At 40.4% G+C, this 19,435-nt stretch overlaps 3 protein-coding genes across 4 annotated transcripts in view; 1 reads left to right on the top strand and 2 right to left on the bottom strand.

Annotated features, from left to right (window-relative positions):
• Nucleotides 1-601: 601 nt before the first annotated feature.
• ZSCAN26 (zinc finger and SCAN domain containing 26) lies at nucleotides 602-10,959 on the bottom strand. The gene is given in 4 exon segments (XM_025384334.1): nucleotides 602-1,918; nucleotides 5,322-5,439; nucleotides 5,768-6,253; nucleotides 10,642-10,959. Coding segments are annotated over 3 exon segments (1,437 nt in total). The 5' UTR covers nucleotides 6,188-6,253; nucleotides 10,642-10,959; the 3' UTR covers nucleotides 602-1,019.
• A 6,194-nt stretch (nucleotides 10,960-17,153) lies between these two features.
• Nucleotides 17,154-18,809, bottom strand: NKAPL (NFKB activating protein like). Its single transcript, XM_025383416.1, has one exon. The coding sequence runs from the start codon at nucleotides 18,738-18,740 to the stop codon at nucleotides 17,520-17,522; it is 1,221 nt and encodes a 406-aa protein (XP_025239201.1). The 5' UTR covers nucleotides 18,741-18,809; the 3' UTR covers nucleotides 17,154-17,519.
• Nucleotides 18,810-18,859: 50 nt separating this feature from the next.
• Nucleotides 18,860-19,435, top strand: part of ZKSCAN4 (zinc finger with KRAB and SCAN domains 4) — a 33,835-nt gene continuing 33,259 nt past the window's right edge. Inside the window, exon 1 of one of the 2 annotated variants that reach the window (XM_025384506.1) lies at nucleotides 18,860-18,933. The gene's annotated coding sequence lies outside the window, so the exon portion shown is untranslated. The remainder of the gene's footprint in view (nucleotides 18,934-19,435) is intronic. The other variant, XM_025384505.1, reaches the window with a different exon arrangement.

Here is a 19,435-nt window from a genome sequence, read left to right as displayed (position 1 = left end):
CTAACAATTCGTAGGTGGTGTTTATCACTCTGGTGATATGTTTTGGAGTGGACACCCCTAATTTTAATATTCTTCATCTGTAACATTCTGGTATTCACAATATAAAGATCATGATCTCCTCTCCAAGCTGACTTTATTGTTCAACTTCCAAAGTATTCCAGAACAAGCAACATTTCAAAATTGCATCATCAATATTAAAGAGTAAAAGTCCAATTTCTTTCATCAGACATTTACTGAATAGTGTCTATGCAGCAGCCACTAGACTGGCACTGGAGTTATCAAGTCAGACAGTTGCTATTCAGATTAATTCAGCAAGGTGCATTCAAATTACTCATGAAATCTCTTTCAAAGTCTAAAACGCTGATTTATAACTTGAATCTTGACAGAATGCGGTGGGGATGGGGAAGTGGTAAAATTACATGAAGCTAACCCCGAAGGCAAGTTCTAAAGTTCACCAGCGAAAAATATCTTTGCTTTTGAAAATGCTTCCACTGGGGAAGGAAGGGGTAAGACCAGTGGGAGGAATGAGGTGAAGCCACTGGGGGAAAATGTTCACCATTAACCTGTACTTTAAGACACCTTTGAGAGTAGTCTCAAGGTGCAAACATCATCAGTTTTATTTTATAGGAGTAAGTTGCTATAGCAAATGCAAAAATATCAATCTTCTCTTGTTCTGCTTAAGCCTGCAAATCTGTGGGCACTTGATTCACTGCTGACTTCAAAACCCTTACTCAGTCATGAAGCTCTCTGTTGCTTAGAGTATATAATCATGCAGTTATGTTAAAAGCTCTGAGATGTCCTGCAGTGAAGAATGCTGGCTAACTTTGATCCTATCATATCATCTAGGATGAAATTATTGGGGTCCAAAGCTGACTTCAAGGAAAGCAAAGGAGAAGGAATAGAGGCAGGGAGCCCCCAAGAATTTTCTGATGCCACAGTGGGCTATGGTGACTTTTCCTAAAGTGCTGTTTGATAATCAATGTGCCCTCTCTGACGTTCTACAAGGAGAGAACGCCTCATCAAGCCAGTTTGTCTTTGTGGTGATATCTCTGATGTTGAAAAAGACCTGACCTTTGCCTGAAGGCTTCTCCACATTCACTACACTGATAGGGTTTTTCTTCATTGTGGATTCTTACATGCTGAGCAAGGTGTGAGTTTAGTCGGAAGGCTTTCTGGCATATGTTACACTTGAAAGGTTTTTCTCCAGTATGAATTCTGTGGTGTCGAATAAGGTCTGAGGTCAAACTGAAAGCTTTTCCACACTCATTACATTGATGGTTTTTGGAGTGACTGTGAATTCTCTGATGGTGGGTGAGGAGTAGGGCCTGACTAAAGGTTTTTCCACACTCCTTGCACTCACAGGGCTCCTCCTGGCTGTGAATTCTCTGGTGTCGATTAAGGTGAGAGCTGCGCCTAAAATTTTTTCCACAATGGATACATAGATAAGGTTTCTCTCCAGTATGAATTCTGAGATGTTCCAAAAGGCCTGCATTCTGGCTAAAGACTTTGCCACACTCGTTGCACTGATAAGGCTTCTCACCAAGATGGATTTTCTGATGTCTGACGAGGTGTGAACTCCTCTGAAAGGCTTTCCCACACTCACGACACTGATGACCTTTCTCTCTAGAGAGGACTTTATGTCCTGTAAGGCTGGAACTCTGACACACATCAGACTCGCAGAGTTTCTTTCCCGTGTGCGTACTCGCATGTTCAATCAGGTCTGAGTGCTGGAGGAATCCCTGCCCACATTCTGAGCATTTATACTCAGTCTCCTCTTTGGGCTTGGCCTGCTGCCTTTCCAAGTTAGAGCCCTCATTATGAGCCTCCATGGGTTCAGATATTTTCCCAGATGACTCTACTCTTCCACAAGAGTCTGTTACTACAACAAGCTTCCCATTCTCAATCCTTGTCTCCTCACCTGCAATATTAAATACATACCACCAATTACTTGTCTTTTGATGCTTGGGGAAAGGAATCTGCAACTAGAAGGAAAAAAAAAACTTAAGCCATGTGTGCAAAGTAAAAACACTGTGGATGCTTGTGATTGTATAAAAGAGTTACAGAATGGTACACAAGACATTGTTAACTATGACTGCCTTTGGGGAAAGATGGGGAATTCTGGTGGGAGGTAACTTATTTTGAATAGTTTAAATTTTATCATGTGATACCACACACAGAGTAGCTAGCAGGCAAGCAAATAAACTGTCTAAAAGGGCATGCCTATACAGTCTTGAAGATAACATGTCACATGGAAAATAAAAAAGGTAGGTTAATTGAGACCCCCAGGGCCCATAAGAAAGGGACAGCATTTTAACTGAAAATGAAGAAATGTAGATGTGGTGCCAATTTTATCACTAACTGTGTAATCTTTAAAAAGTAAGGTAAATTATCTGGGCTCTGTGTCCTCATCGATAAAGAAAGAATATTGCACCATAAGACCGTGACAATAACATGAAGTTCACAAAAATGCCTTCGGCTTTCCTAATCTCCTTGGACAACAGTAACTGCTCTCCTGTGTGGTTCAACAGAGTTTTTATCTCAACGCTGTGAAAATTTATTCATGTCTATCTCTCTCCCTGCACCCCTGATGCACAATGCCCCAAGAGACTGTAAGCACATGCAGAGCAGACTTTGTTTTCTCTAGCACAGAGCCTGGTATGGAACAGACATTAAACAAATGTTTACTAAATGAATGGCCTGTGTCCTAAGGGTGAAATTAAATGAAAATAGAGAAAACTTAAGCTCAGATAGATACACAAGCAGATGGGTAAGAAGAATGTCAAGTTTTTTGTTTTGTTTCATTTTATATTTTTATTTACCAGTTTTTCTTGTAGCTAAGGATAACTCTTTAAAGGCTAGGAGCATGACTGGGGATGCAAAGTCAGAATGAGAGAGTAAAAGGAAAGCTGGATGGAGAAAATAGAAGAGACTCTAAGCAGCACTAATAACAAACAAAGGAGGGTTAATCAGTGTGAGCAAGTTAATTCAGCAGATAATTAAAAAGGAGAGAGTACATGACAGCCAAAAGGAAAAGTGAAAGTGAAGGGATTAGTAAGGAGATATCAGAGAAAGGAAGGTCACAGGTGAGGAGTGAAGAAATTAAATAAAGTAATAATGTACTGTGTACAAAGACCCTCTACGACAGAATGAAGTATTCAGTCCTACATAGGGGCAGGGGGCAGGAGTGAGAGATTAAGGGAAAGGAATAAGACTCTTCCAGTAATGACATAATCACATATACAACTTAAAAAAAGCAAGAGAGGATAAAACCAAAAAAAACCTGAATTTTGAATATAAAATAACATTTTCAACAGATCCAGGGCATAAGGAACATTTTCAAGAGTCTACTGACATTACATTCACTTTTTTTGAGACATGGCCTTGCTCTGTTGCCAAGGCTGGAGTACAGTAGTGCAATCACATAGCTCACTGCAGTCTTGAACTCCTGGACTCAAGCAATCCTCTTGCCTCAGCCTCCCAAGTGGCTAGGACTACAGCTGCATGCCACCACGCCTAGCTAATTATTTATTTATTTATTTATTTTTTGTAGAGACGGGGTTTCACTATGTTTCCCAGGCTGGTCTCAAACATCTGGCTTCAAGCAATCCTCCCACTTTGACTTCCCAAAGTACTGGGATTACAAGTATGAACCACAATGGCAGCCACATTTACTTTTTGTATTTAAACTATATACCCATCACTGATTACATGGTACAAATTCATTTCTACAAGGCTATTGAGAAAAGGTAGGCCCCTTTCTTTCAGCTACTTTATTCAGAATGCTCCCAGAAGAAAGGTAACTTTGAAGGTGACTTGGAAATTGAACAGAGGAATAGGTAGCATGCAAAGCATGGTTTTAGATATGAAACCAGCCATTCATCAAATAGACATTTATTGAGGGTCTACGCTAGGCCAGGGACTGTAGCTGACTCAGGAAACAAAACAAAACCCTTCCCTTTTAGTCTGGCAAGAGAAAAAGAGAAGCAAACCAGAAACTACAATATAATGTAATCAGTCCTATGACAGAAAAAAAAAAGAAGAAATGAAAAAATGTAAGGAGCAAAAATTAGGAAGAAGAATTTCAGTGACAAAGAAAATAAAGGAGGCTGAACGAGGTGGCTTGCACCTATAATGCCAGCACTGTGAGAGGCCCAAATGGGAGAAATACTTAAGACCCGGAGTGCGAGACCAGCCAGCGCAACATAGGGAGACCCTGTCTCTACAAATAATTATAATAAAAAGCCAGGTGTGGTGGTACACACACCTGTAGTCCCAGCTACTTGGGAGGCTGAGGTGAGAGGATCACTTGAGACTGGAAGGTCAAGGTTATAGTGAGCTATGACTGTACCATTGCACTCCAGCCTGAAGACAGAGCAAGACCCTGTCTCAATAGAAAAACAACAACAAAAAAGAAAATATAGAAAAAAAAAATCCAGGTGACATTTAGAAATGAAGGATAGTGGCCATTTACAATAATTTGAAGGAAATTTTTAAAAAATGGCTGTCTTTGCCTTGATTAAGAAACGAGCACTACTTGTTTTTTTTTTTTTTTTTTTTTTTGAGACAGAGTCTCGCTGTGTCACCCAGGCTGAAGTGCACTGGTGTGATCTCGGCTCACTGCAACATCCGCCTCCTGGGTTCAAGCAATTCTCTGCCTCAGCCTCCCAAGTAGCTGGGATAACAGGCACCCGCCACCACACCTGGCTAATTTTTGTATTTTTAATAGAGACGGGGTTTCACCGTCTCTATTAAAGACACAGGCTGGTCTTGGAACTCCTGACCTTGTAATCCACCTGCCTTGGCTTCCCAAAGTGCCGGGTTTACAGGCAAGAGCCACCATGCCTGGCCACTACTTGTTTTTTTTAAGAGATGTTGCCCAGACTGAAGTGCAGTGACACAATCATTGCTCACTGCAGCCTTGAACTGGGCTCAAGCCATCCTTCTCCCTTAGCTTCCCAAGTAGCTGGCCTAGCACTACTTTTTTTATTCACCCCTACAGTAAGAGGAAGAAGAGCAAAGTGAAGGTCCAGGTTCCCTTTGTACCCTTTCCTTGCTATTTTGTTCAGCTAAAATATATGGGATGATAGACATCTCTTATCTCTTGATAGTGTTCTGATTAGACCATAATTATTTCACATTTGTGAAAACTCGTTGACCTGTACATCTAAAAAGAGTGAATTTTACTACATGTAAATTATGCTTCAGTAAACCTAACTCAAAACAAAAGCAAAAAACAAAAGACAAGGGTGCTAAGCAGAACCTCAGAGGGAAAGGCACAGTCCACCACATCTCACACACAGCAGATGCAATCCAGTTCTTACCCTTCTCTTTCTCAGGCTTTGTAACTTCACACTCAGGCCGAACCTGCTGTTCCTGCACTCCTCTCAGAGGGGCCATCTCCTCCACAAGTATTTTTTGTTCCTTTGCCTGGTCTGGATCCTAGGGACAATTAGGTATATGGAGGCATAATTAGATACAGGTGGGTTTAGGAAACTGCTGTTCAGGAAAACACCTACATGTTAAAAAAGAGAACAAAGAGAAACCCCAGAGGGGCAAAGAAAAGAAGATGGGGAATCTGGCACACATTGTTTTCTCCCAGCAAGGGCCAGGTAAGGTTGAGGTAAGACCTATAGAAATGAACAGCTAGACTGGAAAAAAACTGAATCAAAGCTTAGTAATTCTCCTTCCGCTGGTGAGCCCACGTCCACCTGTCTGGCCAGAGATCTCAATTTCTGCATTCCTGAAAAAGAGCACATCTGACCCTTACCACCTGTTGTCCTGTTTCTCCAAGATCCAGCTGCAAATCCTCCAGAACCACCACCATGTCCTCCCCGCTCTCTGGGTGATGCTCCTACACCCAGGCCTGGAGCTCCTTAGGCAGGATGGTCAGAAACTGCTCCAGCACCAGCAGCTCCAGGATCTGCTCCTTGGTATGGGTCGCAGGCTGTAGCCACTGTTGACAGAGCTCCCGGAGCCGACTTAGTGCTTCTCGAAGTCCTGTGGTCTCTTCATAACGCAACTGCCTGAATTGTTTGCACAATGGCTCCTGTCCAAGGCCTTTACTGTTTCCTTGCAGCTTGAATCCCTGTTCCCAAGTAGAGTAGTGATCCTCCCTCACTACCCGAAGCCCCTCCTTCTTCAGATTCAGGGGAGCCAGGGAATGGGCACTCACCAGTGCTGTCGCCATCCCCAGCTTCAGACTGCTCTCCTTGTTTTGGAGAACTTTCTTTGGACTGTATCTTCAGAGACACTCCTAAAAATATAGTAGCAAGAACGATAGAAACAGTAATAGTACTGCTAACAAGAACAGTAACATTTTCTTGGGTTTATACATTTTCTATTATCCATTTTTTTCTCTCTGAAACAACCATTTCTAAACATATATACAGAAGGAAAAAACTATCTTACAGAATACCCTCTAATGTAGAATGAATAATAGATTTGAAAAATCACCATTTTGCAGCCCTCAAAATAACTGAGGCTAGGCACTGTGACTCACACTTTCATTTCAGCACTTTGGGAGGCTGAGGTGGGAAGACTGCTGAAGCCCAGGAGTTTGAGTCCAGCCTGGGCAACATAGTGACACCGGGCATGGTGGCACATGCCTGTAATCCCAGCTACTCGGGAAGCTCAGGAGAGAGAATTGCTTGAGCCCAGGAGTTTGAGTTCAGCCTGGGCAACCATAGCAACCCCAAGACCTGTATTTAAAAAGGAAGAAAAGAGAGAAAATGAAAGAAAGAAAAAGAAAAGAAAAAAGACAAGTGAAAGTCAGACAAGGAAATAGGGAAAGTTTTTTCAGACAGAGAAAAAGACAGCATAAAGCTGTTGGATGTTCAGTGTAGTAGTTAGTTATGGCCGGGAAAACGTTATACGGAGCCGGAATCCTGGGAAACATCTACACGTAAGAAAGAGAAGTGAGATGGAACTGGAAAGGTAGGAGGAGAAAAAAGACAATAGTATCCAGAAGGTCAAGGAGGTCTATTTCTGCAAATGTGGAATGGTGGAAAGACCCTGGGCCTCAGACAGGCCTGGGTTCCAATACGGCCCTGTCACTTACATGCTGTGACCTGGGGCAAGTTACTTATCCTTTTGGACTTAGTTCACTCATTTGTAAAATGAAGATAATACCTAATTCACAGAAGTTTTCAGGCAAATGAGATAATTCTAAAGAACATGAGGAATTCATTGATTTATAAGGGAAATGATATGAACACAGTGTTCAAGAGTGTGAAATGCTATACGATGGTGGATTAATCTAAGACCTGGCATAGATACTTGATTCAAAAACAAAGATGTCGTTAGTGACCTCTGTGAAGGTAATTTTGGTAGTAAGAATAGCTAGCCTGCCGTAGGAAATGAGAAAATGGAGAGAGTGAGCATAAATGACAAATTTCAAAAAAGTAATACATTGAATGGAACAAGAGAAATAGGGCAGAAACTAGAAAGGGCTAATGTAGAGTATAAATATGTTTGCGACTTGTTACTGTCCTTATGCTGATGATTTCCTTATTCTTCAGGTCAGACATCTCAAGTGTCACACTTGAATTTCCTTCTGCCTATTTGGGACCAGGATACCCTACAGAAGCCTCTCAAATCCAACGTGTCAAAAATGAACTCAGACAATTCCCTATCATCCTTTGCGGCAGGCCCTTGGTATGTGGAGATTTAGTATTCTTGACTTTGACTATGCTTGAGTGTCCCTATAGATCAGTGAAATACCATCTGTCAGCTGCTGATACATGCCTTTGAATCAATGTGCATGTGGTAAGTGGCAGAACGGGGGAAGGCTCACTTAATCAGTGGCTTAGCCTTCAAATAGTTTGCTGTTACATATTCCTGAATGTGTACATAGTAACACTTCCCAGCTGATTATTATTTTTCTTAGTCAAAATGAACTTAAACTTTAAAAAGCCAATTCCTAGTATTCTTAATATAAGTAAAAAAGTCCAAGAAAGTGATGATTATCAGTGAAACCCTGTGTCTACTAAAAATACAAAAAATTAGCTGGGCGTGGTGGCACATGCCTGTAGTGCCAGCTACTTGGAGGCTGAGATAGGAGAATAACTTGAACCCAGGAGGCAGAGGTTGCAGTGAGCCGAGATCACGCCACTGCACTCCAGCCTGGGTGACAGAGTGAGACTCTGTCTCAAAAAAAAAGTGATGATTATTAGCCAGAAAATAAAAGGTTGGTATTATAATGGTTAATTTCATGTCTCAACTTACCTGGGCCACAGGGTGCTCAGATATTTGGTCGAACATTATTCTGGATGTTTCCGTGAGGTCGAACATTATTCTGGATGTTTTTGAAATCAGATTAACATTTAAACTGGTAGACTGTAGACTAAAACAGACTGCCCTCCATAATGTTGGTGGGCCTCATCCAAGTAGTTGAAAGTCTGACAAGAACAAAAAGGCTGACTCACCCCTGAGTAAGAGAATTCTTCCTGTCTAAAATGCTTCAAACTGAATCATCAGCTTTCTTCTTGCCATCAGACTTGGAACTAAAACAGCTCTTCCTGAATCTCAAGCCTATGGCCTTCAGACAGGAACTACACCATCAGCTCTCCTGGTTCTCAGGCCTTTGGGCTTGAGCTGGAACTAAACCATTTGCTCTCCTGGGTCTCCAGCTTGAAAACTCACTCTGAAGATACTGGGACTTGCCAGCCTCCATAATGACCTATGCTAATTCCCTATAGTAAATCTCTTTCTAGATCTCTATCTATCTTTACCAATATAGACACCCTAGTTATGCAAATAATGATACAAATACAGGCATTTGTGTGTGTGTGTGTGTATATATATATATATATAAAATTCATATTACTATTTATGCATATATATCTGTATTTTTATTATTACATCTATAGAGATATCTTACCAATATCAGTATATAAATATATCTATGCCACATACATATATATATACTGATATCTATATCAGTATTGGTATATAAATAAATATGTGGTATGATGTTGATACGTATATATAGAGTACGATGTGTGTGTGTGTGTGTGTGTGTTTTTTCCTTTGAAACGGAGTCTTCCTCTATTGCCCAGGCTGGAGTGCAGCGGTGCGATCTTGGCTCACTGCAACCTCTGCCTCCCGGGTTCAAGTGATTCTCCTCCCTCAGCCTCCCAAGTAGCTGGAATTACAAATGCCTGCCATGACACCCAGCTAATTTTTGTATTTTTAGCAGAGACAGTGTTTTACCATGTTGGCCAGGCTGGTCTCGAAATCCTGACCTCAAGTGATTCACACTCCTCAGCCTCCCAAAGTACTGGGATTACTGGCCAGGTATGATGCTGAATTAGTGGTGAGTTCATTTCTATAATCTGATTAAATATATCAAACACAATATATAATAATTTGATAAACTGTTTTGGGAGGAGCTCCATCTACCCAGCTATTTGAGCCAGAAAACTGACCATTCCTTCCTCCTTTCATATCTCATGTATCTGATCAATCAAGTTCTATTGATTCTATTGCTTAAATATCTCTCAAATCAATCCACTTCTCATCCCCTTTGCCATCATCTTCTCCTACCCGGACTACTGTGACAAACAGACTGGACTGACACATCAATCTATTTTCCACACACAAACAGTGATCATTCTAAGGAGGATATGAAGTATTATTATATACCTGCTATGCCTGTTACATATAATGGCTGATTATTACCCTTAAGCTTAAGTTCAAAACATTTAATATGGTTTAAATTGTTTTTTGATCTAATGAACTACTTTATTTCCTCAAATCTGCAATACTCCTTCTTGCTCATTGGCCCTTCCACAGCTTATTCCTTCTGCTTGGACCACCCTCCAACCCTCCAATTTTCTTCTTGTTAATGCCCACTCACACTTCATGTCTCAGCATAATAAAACAATGAGCCAGGACAACTATATTACATGTTTCACATATATTAATTATTTAACTCTCACACAACCCTATAAAGAAGATACTATTCCTAATTTCATCGTGCAGAGAAGGAAATTGAGACAGGGAGAGTTGAAGAACTTACACAAGGTATCAAGCTAAACCTCAGATCTTTCCTCCAGTATCTCTTGCACCCACAGGCCCAAAACTTTATATTTGCCTTCTCTCTTACTGTCACACCCTACATCTGACCCAGTAGCAAATATTATTGGCTCTATTTTCAAAGCAGATCAATAATCTGACCACTGGCTCCACCTGAATTACTTGGAATTTTAAAAAATTACTCTTAACTTTTAAATTTTCTTGATTCCATTCTTGCCCACTTACAATCTATTATCATCATGAGTCTCCACGTAAAGATGCTTTAAAACATAAGTCAGATCATGTTTTCTTCTGCTCAAAACCCTCCAAAAACCCTCAACAAGACAAAATTCCTTACATGATACAGTCATCATTTACTCTACACTTTTCCTCTCCATACCCCAATCTCTCTGACATCATTCCCTACAAAGGTCGCCTTTGTTCACTGCTCCAACCACTCTGGTCTCCCCGTTATTCCTCAAATATGCCAAGCAAGCTCCTGCTTTAGGACCTTTGCACTTGCTATTCCCTCTACCTAGAAAGTTCCTGTCCGCAAAAGCCACTTAGATCTTTCCACCCACCTCCTTCAAATTTCTGCTCAAATATTACCTTCTCGGTGACGCCTACATTTAATACCTACTTAAAATTGCGCTCAGTGGATGAAAAATATGCAGCAGAAGGTTGTACTCGGTTAACTAGATCCACAGCTTCATCACTATCACAGGCCCCAGGGCGGACATCTCTGCTACGAACCCCGCCCCCTCGGTCGAGGGAAAGTTCTCTGCACCTGCGGGGAACCAGCTGCTCCCTAGGCCCCTAAGCCTCAGTTCCGCCCCAGCCCGGGGCCCAGCTCCAGGGTCCGCTCACCTGGCCAAGGGGCCTCAGAGGAACCAAACGCTCTGAAACACCATCTTAGCGCATCACCGAGGGTCAGCTCTAGCTCTTCGGAGCACTTTTTTCTCCGCTCTAGGAAAGCTGGAGGACCGTGGCTCGATGGTGCCACTGCTCAGGCATAGCCGAAGGAGACTAACATGGGTACCGCCTGCTGAGCATAGCTGGGAGGGTCATTTCGTTGCGAGCTGAGATTGTAGGGTTTTTATTTTTTAGTTCTTTCTCATTTTAAAGCCAATGTTTATTTTATTCATGTAAAAACAGGCCAGCTCCGTTGAGTGATACCACAAACAACCAATATTTTCACTTTGCTCACATAAATAAAACACACACACTTCGCCATTTTTTCCCAATTTAAAAATTCATCAAACACAATGGCAAAAATAGTTGTCAAAGTACTTCGAAAATTAAACTAAACAATGGACATATGTTTGGATTGAAAGGTTTAAGGTAATAAGAAATTAAGTCTATTACTGTGAGAGAAAATAAATCAACAACACTTTGCAATGAATGTAAGTTTTAGGGGGAATAAAAGCAACAGATATCACTTTATCAAAATAAATTCTACAACAGAGAACAGAAATAGTCTGTCTTCCCACAGTATCACAAACTGGGTTTTTATAGTTTTTGAAGAAGATAAACTCTTTGAGTGCTTATACATTGCTGGTGGAAATGTAAATTAGTTCTGTCACTGTGGAAAGCAATTTAAAAATTTCTTAAAGAACTTAAAACAGAGCTCTCATTTGACCCAGTAATTCCATTATTGGGTATATACCCAGAGCAATATAAACTGTTCTACCATAAAGACCCATGCATTCGTATGTTCATCACAGCACTTTTCACAATAGCAGAGACATGGAATCAACCTAGATGCCCATCAGTGGTGGACTGGATAAAGAAAATGTGGTACATACACCATGGAATATCATGCAGCCATAAGAATGAGATCATGTCCTTTACAGCAACATGGATGCAGCTGGAGGCCATTTATCCTAAGCCAATTAACACAGGAACAGAAAACCAAATACTGCATGTTCTTACTTCTAAGTGGGTGCTAAACATTGAGTAGACATGAACACAAACAGGGGAACAACAGATACAAGGACTTCTTAAGGGTGGAGGGTGACAGGGAGGTGAAGATTGAAAAGTTACCTATAAGGTACCATGCTACCACCTGGATGATGAAATCATTTGTACACTAAACCCCAGCAGTATGCACTTTATTCATGTAACAAACCTGCACATGTACCCACTGAACCTAAAACAAAAGTTGGAAGAAAGAAAAAAAAAAACTCTTTAAAAACTCTGAACAAACTTTTCTGTTTAACCGATCAGTTGATAGAAGCTTTGAAATATCATTAAATATACAAACCATTGTACTATGACATGTAATTAATTCAGTGTTTCAAGCATTGAAATTATCATAATAGAAAAGAAAAAGCTATCAGTTTCATTATCACAAGCAGTTATCTTTTCTTCTTAGGTGACTGAATGTATCTTTGAAAGCATATTTTTAAAGTAAAAATTAAATATGTTTACTTTAAAACTTTTCATTAGGCCAACAAATCTAGTCAATATAAATGTGTTACTAATTAGAAGTCAATATTCTTTCTTGAAAGGAAAACTCATATATCTTATTTTTTAATATCTAGAAAAGGACTTTTTAAAAAATTATATAAGGGATAAAAAAATTTAATTTAAATAGAAAGTAAATACTATATCCTATTTACTCCCCCTCTAAAATTCCCTACCATTACTAGTTCCTTAAATCTGTCACTTTTATTATCAAGGCTGACATTATTGGCATTGCATTGGATATCCCATGAAAATCAAAACCTTTAAAGTAGCTAGACAAAGAAGAGTTTTTAAAAATTTACAAGGTGTGCATTTTTTCATTTAAACAGTCTGTTTGTATCTTTTGGGAGGGGTAGGGGTAGATAAGGTGAGAATAGCTCAAAACACTATTATCACCAGGAGAGACAAAATACTAAAATACAAATCAATTTTCAAACTTGAGGTTTTCATTTTTCAGGATTATCCTCATTTTTGTAAACTATAGTGATCGCGTTTCTACCAGGTCCATTCATAGGATATTCAAGATAAGAACTTTCTTTTCCATATCATCAGTAGAGATGCTATTGCATTACAAGTCATGCCACCATGCTGCAGCATAAGATTTACAGTTCTTATCTTCTGGTAATGATGCTTCCTGCTCTTCTCTCTCCTTGTACCTCTACAGAAGGTCTCATTCATTACTCTGAGTTTTTAAATTTTAATTTGTCCAGTGATTGTTCTAAACAATCAAAGCCTACAAATGAATCTAACAAATTTATAGTTCAATATTAGGAAACCTATAACTTTAAGTCACCCATATTAGTAGGCTGATAAAGAAAAATCATATAATCTCCACAAATGATACAATGTCATTTCATAAAACTCAACATATATTTCTGACTAAAAGTAGAAATTCCTAATAAAAAATAAATAGATGGATGATTCCTTTATAAGGCAAAAATAAATATATCCCAAATATACCAAAAACATCCCTTATGTTTGATGGTGAAATCTTAGACATATCCCCCATAAATTCAGATTAAAATCTAGCTGAATTCATTAAGCTAAAAATAAAAAGAGCAATTTTGCTAAATCTATAATTTCTTACTCCCTAAATTGCTGGTAGCTAAGGTTAAGAAACACCTTCCCTTGTACTATAGAATTTTAAAACAAACAAACATGAAATATACATTAGACCCCTTATGCCAGTGGGAGACTTTTATATTTTGTGAAACACTACTTTTGATAATTCCATAAAGCCATCTAATAATGGTCTGTGAGAACATTAATGCTATTTCATAAAATGTGTCAGTTGTAAATCAGCAGTAGCCTCACTAGTTTGCTTTCTTAGGCTGTTTCTCAGCACTGAATAAAACTCAGTGTAACTCTAGTGGCTAAGACAAGTTATTTGATCTGTTCAACTTCCTGCTTGAGCAGAGTGAAGTAATAAAGTGATTCTGATAGTTTCTTGAAATGTAAACATAATACAAAATTTTCGTTGCGCTATTTTTCTTCTATTTCACAGTCCATAACTACATACTCTGGGCAAAACTACTTCAAAGGAAAAGTTGTAACCCTTTTTATTAGCTCCCCTGAGACAACAGTGATCTGCAGTCAAATTGCAACTCTTGAAATCTCTTTTAAGGCAGATTTATTGGCCAAGTCCCTCTCTAATAGCAACATTAAATGGCAAGTTAAAGCATAACTACAGCAAAAAAGCTATCATGAGTATTCCGTTGTAGGCATTAGATATACTATTTGTTGCACGGTGTGTATTTTATCTTTCTGGGAAAGAAGCTCACCAATCTTACATTGGCTTACTTAGAAGTCACAGTTTCTCAGCTGCATCTTCTTCCAAGCGAGAAAGATAAAGATATTTGACCACTGTTAGAAAATCTTTTTAGACCTTAAAGGGCATTATAGTCAAGTGTCTCCCAGAAAAACAAGTCAAAGGTAAATAACACGGAGATATATTTGCAAGATATTTGATAAAGATCTAATTTATTTATTAAAGAGTTCTTATGATCAGTAAGAAAAAAAGACCAACAACGCTATAGAAGAATGGACAAAGGTTATCAGGGGAGCAGTTCACATACACACAAAAGAATTTCAAAAGACTCATAAATACATCTGTGAAAAGATGCTCTACCTTACTCTTAACAATAAATAAAAATGAAATGCCATTTTCACCTTAGATTGGGAAAGATCAAAAGGTTCGAAAATACAATATTGGTGATGATGTTGGTGAGTGTGTAAACACAGAAGGTGGTGTTGCAATATCTATTAAAAGCACACAGAGCTTAAATGTGACATTCTTAGACTTTCCTTGACCACTATATCAAAAAAGTTCCCCCAATACTGTCTCTAGCCCCTTACTTTCTTCACATCATACTGTAATTTGTAATTTTTGTCTATTGGCTTTTATAAGTCTGTCTCCCTCAGTAAAATGTAAAATTCTATGATGGCAAGGAGCAAGTCTAACTTGTTTCTTGGTTTATCCCCAGTACCAGCCATAGTGCCTAATACGTAGGAAGCACCTGATATTTTCCCTTTGTTTAATACTTCTATTTTGAGGTTAGCATTTCTAGATGACCAAAAGGATTCTTTTTGAGCTAATATTCATCTATTTTCAGATGAATATGCTACAGATATATTGTCCCATATCCACAGAGGCTTTCACTATAGTGCTCTGTGATAGCAAAATATAGAAAAACATCCTAACCATCCAACAAAATATGGTGCTTTCATATAATGGAATACTATAAGGTTATTTAAAAGAAAGGAAGATTCATATGTATTGATATAAAACATCTCCAGGATGTATTAATTGAAAAGAGCAAGGTGTCAATCCTTGTGTATAATGTGGTATAGTTTGTTCTAAAAATCGAAATATGCACATGTAACAGCATGTCTATCACCAACATGCCACAACCCCCTTTGGCAAAAATCTCAAGGTGGTGTGGTCCAGTGTCAGCCATGTCACATCCTGTGGAAGGGTAAAGGTGCCCTTCCACATCACACTGCCCTGCCAGATTCTAGAACCCCATTTCCTCACCTTCATGTCTCTGGGGGCTAATCAATATTTTGAACTTTGAAATGGGGGTTATTAAAATGAGATAGTTTGGCTAGTGTTGAACTAAAGTCTCAGGGGCCAGGCACATATCAGTGAATGACAACAAAGGCCTTTTAATATACCATGAATGGAACTCACTCTGAAGTTTCCCCAAGACTGGTGCTAGCCAGTCTCTCGATGCTAATTCTCCTGTCCTTGTGGTCCCTCCTGACCTGGTCTCCTCCTCATGAGTTCTACCAACTACCTTATTCTTCTTCTAGTTCTCTCTCTCGTTAGTTCAAATTGCATCATGTTTTAGGTCTCCCACAATTTCTCAGGCCTTGATCAAAGTAAAACATTCCACAGGGGTTTGGGCTGTGAGAAATAGCCTGCCTTTTATCATATTCTGCTGGGAAAAAGTGCAAGAAACATCACATTCTGCGGGAACACGAGCCAAACTGCCTCATCATGGGAACGTCTTATCAACACATAGCAGTACGTAGCAGCAAGCCACACTGGCCAGACCCCTCCCACCTAGGCCTATAAGTACCCCAGCCTGTAAGCGGTGGTGGGCACTGGCATTAGGCTGCTTCCCCACTTCTGTGGGTGTTATGCTGGACGTAAAGCCTGCATTTCCTGTTGAACTGACCTCTGTGTGTATGTCTTTCTTTAACCCTTGCCTTCCCTTCACAACCTAACATCTGTGTGTGTGTGTGTGTGTGTGTGTGTGTGTGTGTGTGTGTGTGTGTGAGAGAGAGAGAGTAGGTCTCGCTGTAGGTCTCGCTATGTTATTCAGGCTGTTCTTGAACTTCTAGACGTAAGCAATTCTCCCACCTCAGCCTCTGAAAGTGCTGGGATTACAGGCAAGCCATCATGCCTGGGTCTTCTTTTTTATACCTTATCATTTTCTCTTTCTCTTGCTAGTCTAGGTGGCCCTAATCTACTCAAGCGCTCTGATCGTCATCTTTTATATCTCTTTTCATGAATAAACCCTATATCCTCTTAAACCAGAATTTGGCTAATAGTCAAAGCCAAGCTTTTCTTCAAAATTTTCACTTTTAGCACATGTACTTTCATTATATGTTTTTAAAAAATCATTCAAATCTGTAGTAGGCATTTATTCGTTGTCTATCCCCCTTGCCCAAAATTACCCTGATTTTCAGTCAAGAATCCATTCCTCTACAACTGGTCTATGACTCCAGAGATAAGCCATTCCATTTCCTAAGCAATAACACTTGTTTTGAGTGGGCATGTGACCTGAGCTTATCCCATTATGGTGAATCTCTGGATTCTTGCTTGGATTGGCAACTAAGAAATGTTCTCTCTTCAGAGGTGGACCAGAAAAAAGATAACCAAACTCAGGAGCCTTGGCAGCCCTTTTGTTATATAAGGGAAACCAGCCCAAGGAAAATGACCCTTGGAAAAAAAAGTGGAGAAGAAAGCCAAAGTCCAATTAAAGCCATGCAGAAAATCCATCCTTTGTCTAGACTTTGCCTTTGTAAGAGCCACTAAATCTTTTCTATTTTCCAAGCCAGTCTGTTAACTGAAAGTAGAGGTATACACTTAGTTGAATCCTTTGTTCTTTCTGGGCTTCTTTTGGTTCCCCTGGGACAAATGAATGGCAAAACAGTCAGAGTAACAGGCAAAAAAAACTTTAATAGCTGTTAACCTTCATGCTGCAACATATACCCTTGTATAAGCACAGAACGTATATTCTGTATATAAGACGCCAAAAAGATATTTTTTGGGGGAAAGGTGTCAGGGGTTAAAGTGAAAGATTCACTTTTTACGAACTATCCTCCTGTAATGGTTGAATATTTTTAAAACCATGTGCACATATTACTTTTTAAAGTTAAAATAACAAAAAATAAGCTGCTAAAGGTATCTCAAAAGAAGCTTTTCCTGAGGGACTTAGTAATATGGTAAGTACAGTAGCACTGTAAAGCCTTTTAACACTTTCGGTCACATAAAACTTTGTTAAAAGTCCTGCTGCACAACAAACAAGTTCTTACTTGTCATCTTTCCCTTTTGTCTTTTTGTACACCATCTCTCGGAAACTGGCTAAAATCTTATTTTCTCTCTTTCGTCTCTCTTCTTGGTTAAAGGATGCAAGAGCTCTCTTCTCATCAGCACTGTAGATCTGGTTCTCCTTACGCAGTCGTACAGCCTCCATTCTGCGATGCCTGCTGCCACTCATGACATAACCTGAGCATTCAAAAGAAGCGATCTCTTCACTTGTCAACCCAATTTCACCTCTTCGTGGGATTCGCTTTCCAGCTTTTACATACTCAGCCATAGCTGCACCTTCACCGGGGAGCAAAGCATGGCCATAGTTTAAAGGTTTCTCATCTTGAGAGGTATGTATTATAGGTGCTTCTGGCCCTATTAAATCCATAGTATCTGCCATATTTGGCTGCTCCATCCAGATATCTTCTGACAACTCTTCTGAGTCTTTACAGCTTGAGTCACTGGATTCTTTTTTGGTCTTCTTATTCTTCATTTTCTTGTATTTTTTTGTTTTGTGTTTCTTTTTCTTCTCTTTCTTCTTGGCTTTAACTCTCTTCTTATCATCAACAGAGTTAGAATTTGTGTCAGAGTCTGAGTTACTGTCACTAACAGAATACTTCCTATGTTTTCTTTTAGACGACTTTTTATTTCTTGTTTTCTTGTTTCTTGAACGACTGGTCTTCTTTTTCCTATGTTCTTCCGAATTGGGATCTGAACCGCTCCTTTTCTGATGCATTATCTCTTCTTCATCCTCACCTGGGTTATGTTCGTCAGAATCTGGCTCAGGGAACTTTGGAGACGGCCCCCACACCTCAGGCGCTCCCAACTCCCCAATCCTCTCTCTCTCCTTCAGCCTCCTCTGCCGATAGTTCTCTTCCTTCTCCTTCTCATAGTCTTCCGCCCACTGCCGTTCTTCTGCATAGTAGTGGTGATGGTAGCGATATCCGCTATACGAGGTCGACGAAGAAGGCGGGTAGGCGTAGTTGCGGAGCCCTGGGGGCAGCTCTCGCGACCCAGAGCGACTAAAGGGGTAAAGAGCGCCCACGTCCGATTCACTCCAAGGAGGCCTGAGGCCCTCACGGCCGCGGGAGTGAGAACGGGAACGACCATCCCCAGAGGAACATCTGCTCCGCGGGGATGGTGGGCTCCCTGAGGAGCTGCGTCGCCGCTTCCGAGAGCCCAGGATGTCCTCGGAATAGCTGGACCGGGATACTGGGGGCATGAGCCGCGCCTCACAGATAGGCGGTTACTACCGACACAGACGCTAGCTGGTGCTTCGCGGCCACGCAGGCGCACTAGAATCGGCCTCCCGTGCACGGCTTCCGCTTCCTGTCACTTACCAAACGGAAAAGGAATCCGCGCGTGTGCTGTGAGGCGCGGGCCTTGGCTGCGTGAAGGCTTCTTGTGGGAGGTGGGTAGGATTAGGGCGCACCTGTTTTTAGGGCTTATATTCCCCAACTTGAGCCGTGTGGGAACATAAAAGAACGAATTTGCGTCAATGATTCCCTCTGCTGTTGAAACAGCCACTGCTCTTTTTCGATTTCGCCTTTTACCATTTTGCTTATCACGCTTTGTTCTTCCCTTTCATTTCTGCCTCCTTAACTTTACCCCTCTGTGGAAGATCCCTACTACCTACGCTCCTCATATTTTCCTTCCTAAAAAAGGAAGTTGTCCACCCTCTTCATGGAGGAAATATATTTAATCACTTCCCAACCCCCCTTGTTACCACTGGAAGCAAGAAGCAGAACTTCTTTTGGAATCAGTTTGAGCTCACCCTCTAAGCTAGGTGGAGGCCAGGCCAGAGTTGTACTTTTTTTTTTGAGACAGGATCTCACTCTGTCGCCCAGGTTGGGGTGCAGTGGCACGATCATGGCTCAGGGCCAACTTGACTTCCCAGGTACAAGTGATCCTCCCAAC

Source organism: Theropithecus gelada, chromosome 4 (genome assembly GCF_003255815.1).
Source record: "Theropithecus gelada isolate Dixy chromosome 4, Tgel_1.0, whole genome shotgun sequence".
Taxonomy (NCBI): Eukaryota; Metazoa; Chordata; class Mammalia; order Primates; family Cercopithecidae; genus Theropithecus; species Theropithecus gelada.
The sequence above is the reverse complement of the archived record's forward strand: the minus strand, read 5'-3'. Positions and strand labels throughout refer to the sequence as shown.